Source organism: Dryas octopetala, chromosome 3 (genome assembly GCF_963921425.1).
Source record: "Dryas octopetala chromosome 3, drDryOcto1.1, whole genome shotgun sequence".
Lineage (NCBI taxonomy): Eukaryota > Viridiplantae > Streptophyta > Magnoliopsida > Rosales > Rosaceae > Dryas > Dryas octopetala.
In genome coordinates, this window is record NC_141368.1 from 6994658 (window position 1) to 6998621 (window position 3964).

Genomic DNA, 3964 nt, shown 5'->3' on the forward strand with positions numbered 1-3964 from the left:
TGATACACCTGGCTTTATATTCAAATCTGGACAATACAACTGTGACAAAGGGCATTTCCATTGTGCACACTTGTTATCTACTCTTGTCAAGATAATGCCATTTTATTATCTATTCGTGTCATTTCAAAGTGACTGCATTGTTTTTGTGTTTTCATCCCATTATAGATGTCGATTTGGCCACACTGATGGAAGTAACATGAGGAGTTTTCATCATTTATGCAATTGGAGTGTCCAGGCAATTCCTATTTTGATAATGAAACGACAACAGTAGGGGACCACAAATAGTATGATTAGATTAGTCATGTCAATGAATATCACACATTGGAAGCTCTTTATCGACAATATAAACAAGAATGCTCTTCTTACATGAAGTTACAAACTTTGTTTCTATTCCCCAGTTTGTGCTGGGTTTAATCATGTACACTTTATATATCCACTCTACTGTTGCAAAATAAAAAACTAGAAAACTTCTGTTGATCAATAGCATAGGAAAAAAATGAAGTTATGTGTACCTATTGAAGCTCACAACTAGCCCTGAGTTTATCAAAAGATCTGAAGCATCTTCCACTCGGTTGCTCTCTTTCTAGCTTCTTTCCATCTTAAGAGATAAATACAATGAACATGCTTCACGTTCTTTGTGCGCTGATCAACAAGCACTTGGGCCACCAAATCTGAATTTGAGCAGAGGCAGAGACCTATGAATTATCACGTGGGGTAGGGAAGATAAGTCCATCTTTTAGATGGCCTACTGATGCGGGCCAAAACCATTCCAGCTTGTTTTGACCCAAGACCTGATCACACGATTCACAAGGCAGATGACTTGTGATGTTAACCTTTTTGACCAATATCAGACATAAGTAAAATATGAACAGACAAGATATTCACACACACCCACAATATATATATATATATATATATATATATGGAAGAGAGAGAGAGAGAGAGAGACCGAAGTAATGTTTTTGTAGACACTAAGATTGTATGGATGTCTGTAGCTCTGCCCAGATTTCCTAGCCAACCATTCTGCACGTATTCCTTCATAATACTGTTAAAATATCCACATTTAGCTCGGTATCAATAATTACTATTTAAAAAAAGGGTTCCACTTCCAACTTCGAAATGTCACAGTTTACCTCTATAGTTGTCATATTACGGATGATGAGGTAGATATGCCAACCTAAAAGAGTTCCAAGTGTTAAGTTCAAGGCAGCCATCATCATTCCACACAGAACCTATAAAACACCAGTCTCCAAATTTGTAATGTCCTATGAATATATAAAACATGTAAAAAAGTAAGTAATATTAAGATGATTTGTGAGGCAACAAAGGGTTTTCAGTTCAAATAATTTTGGCATGCAAAAGGACTTCATTAAAAATTCAATAATTGTAGCACAGTTAACCAAACACTTGCAATATCCTGGAGTTCCCGAATCCAAAGCAATTGACTAAGGTCCAGTTGTTACAAGAATGGAAGAAATAAATGTTGTAAAATGACACACACCCACAAGAACTAATTAGCTGATCAACCTTCTTAGTATCATTAGTTGCAGTCCATACTGGACTCCGAATTAAATTCAAGAACAGGTGGTAAAATGAATATGACTGTTAGCACTTAAAAACCAGTTCTAGTTTCTGTTCATTCCACCATTGACTGACACCATTTAAATTTGAGCCAGAAAACATTCTCTGTAGTAGACAGGATTACTTCTGCATTTAACTCACTTAAAGAGTTAAAGGTGTATTAAAACAGAAGAGGCTTAACTAGATTTCTGATCTGACTTGAGTGCTTAGGAACTTACTCCAAAACAACAGAAATATACAGATGATTAAGTACCAACTCACATCCTCATCAAAAGAAAAAAGAAAAATAATAAGGGTACCAACTCACGTAAGAAAACTTGAGGCTACTACTTCCACTGAATTCCCAGTCCTTCTGAAATGTACAAGTTATAATCATGGCCTAAACATGTCAAAAGCAACTGTCAGAACTTGAGGCTGCTTATTATCCTAACATGTAAAAGTACTATCATAACAACATGTAAAAGTAATAACCAGATTAAACTTACTGTAGAATACATGCTTCCTATTGTTGCATATAAGACAAGTAGAAAAAAGGCCTTATAGTTCCAATAACCAACACAGTTATTGATCCACATACAGTGATGATCCTGCATCCAATTTTGTCAGGGAAAAAATAAATCAAAAATTTAATCCATGTGCAAGACAAAGAGTCATGAATAAAATATACGGGAATAAGAATCAAATCCAACCTACCATCCTTAAAACACACCTTCTGCAGACCCGGCAATGATGAGTCCTGGGAGGCTTGTAAGTAGAACACTTGTCACAGCGCCTTGATTGTATACCCTGTCAGAAATCAAGAATCAAAATATTGAAGCTAACAGAGAGAAGATATCAGTATTACTAATGTGCGACTAGATTCACAACTAATGCATAAAGTATTTTCTTAATAGTAAACTATTATCAACATATTGAAAAGGGCCTTGTCTTTAGTGGTAATCAAGTGGTAATGGGGTGAGTAGAGTATATCTGAAATTTGTATATTGGACAGAAAAAATAATATTAGCAACAATTTAGAGATTCGTTGAGAGAGAGTGAGAGGGAAAGAGACAGAGCTTGGCGCAGCCCCTATGCTGAGGCATGCATCATCCACTACTAATGATTTTAGCTGTTGATGCAACATTTTAATTCATAAATTTAAAGAGTCTTTCATGCAATTACAGTCTTTGAGGTTTATGTACTGATACCCTAACCCAAACTGCAAAGGGGAGTTCTTGTATTTTTCTCAGGCATATTCCCTAAATAACCAAGCTTTAACATAGACTTAATTAATTTTTTGATGCCATATCAACAAGCAACAAGTACAGAACTCATATATAGCTCTCACGGTCTTTTGGTATAAACTTCACATATCAGACAAGAAGCAGATCTAAGAGACAATGGGGTGACTAAATATTAATCTGTCTTGCTAACACTGAAAATTATGATCTCGAACGGTTAAATTAAGCTTTCATTTTATAAACTAGACTCCAAAATCCAATTCCTTCTCTTTCCCACATTTTCAAAACAACGGGCAACCCAATACAACCCAACCCAACTAAGCCTTACTTAAAAAAAGAGCATCTAAATCATTTAACAGTCAAAAATTAGATACATTCTCATCAACCCATTAACCAACCAGTCAAAAATTGTCTTATAATCAATAACCAAACAGAAAGCATTAGAATCAATTTTCTTTTCTTTTCCTCAATTTTCTCATCAACCAAACATGACAATCACAAATACGCGCCTGTAAAAGAGCTTACATTTTTCTTGGATTCCTGATCAGAGACCCCACTATCTTCAACATCGGGGACATAGGAAGCTGGGGCGTAACCTGGGTCGATGAGAACACATGAAAAGAAAGAGAAGAGGCAGAGAGAGGCCAAGTAAGTGAAAACCAGAGCGTTCAAAAAGCCAGCAGAGCTCCGCAACCCAACCCAATCGTCAATGAAAATGAAGACCGTGACGTAACTCACAAAACCCATTAACAGAAACACCGTAAAGATTGGGATTGATAGGAATCTTGTAAGCTTCATCGTGGATATCGAGGAATGGAACAACAACAAAGCTTCCTTCCACTTCTTCAGGGAAGTCAATTTCCCGGGAATTCTGAATCCTTGGAAACTGAGAGACTCAGAGCCTTTTTCTTAACTTTTTTGGGTTTTCATTTTCACAGCAATGGCCCAATGATGATGGCCCAGGCCCAAAACCAATGGCCCAGATAGGAAACATATAGTACTTTGTACTTTGTACTGAGTTTTGGCAAAGGGGGCTGTTCAGACCAACCTAATCCACTAAGTTGACCACCCCACTTAAATTTTTACCCCTTTTTGTCCATTTTGCCCCTACATTAAAAAAAAAAAAACCATCTCCAATTTTGGCCGGCCACCCTCCCCTCCGC

At 36.7% G+C, this 3964-nt stretch overlaps 1 protein-coding gene across 3 annotated transcripts; it reads right to left on the bottom strand.

The window, feature by feature from the left end:
* Nucleotides 1-308: 308 nt before the first annotated feature.
* On the bottom strand, nt 309-3660 carry LOC147290262 (DHHC-type zinc finger family protein). 3 transcript variants are annotated; one of them, XM_086237412.1, is made up of 7 exons: nt 3327-3660; nt 2275-2367; nt 2067-2168; nt 1889-1933; nt 1134-1232; nt 950-1045; nt 309-791 (listed from the first exon to the last, which is right to left on the bottom strand). In XM_086237412.1, the coding sequence occupies exons 1-7, from the start codon at nt 3597-3599 to the stop codon at nt 696-698; spliced, it is 804 nt and encodes a 267-aa protein (XP_086093538.1). In that variant the 5' UTR covers nt 3600-3660; the 3' UTR covers nt 309-695. The 3 variants fall into 3 exon arrangements, with proteins under 3 accessions (XP_086093538.1, XP_086093539.1, XP_086093537.1); XM_086237413.1 differs by having other exon boundaries at nt 950-1023; nt 1889-1960; XM_086237411.1 differs by having other exon boundaries at nt 1889-1960.
* Between the last annotated feature and the right edge of the window lie 304 nt (nt 3661-3964).

What these genes read in the sequence shown, in the direction of transcription:
- LOC147290262 (XM_086237411.1), bottom strand. Translation starts at nt 3,599, where the DNA reads ATGAAGCTTACAAGATTCCTATCAATCCCAATCTTTACGGTGTTTCTG. An exon ending in ATCAGGAATCCAAGAAAAAT is followed by an intron (nt 2,368 to 3,326) that starts GTAAGCTCTTTT and finishes GATTTCTGACAG; the next exon opens with GGTATACAATCAAGGCGCTG. An exon ending in GAAGGTGTGTTTTAAGGATG is followed by an intron (nt 2,169 to 2,274) that starts GTAGGTTGGATT and finishes AATTGGATGCAG; the next exon opens with GATCATCACTGTATGTGGAT.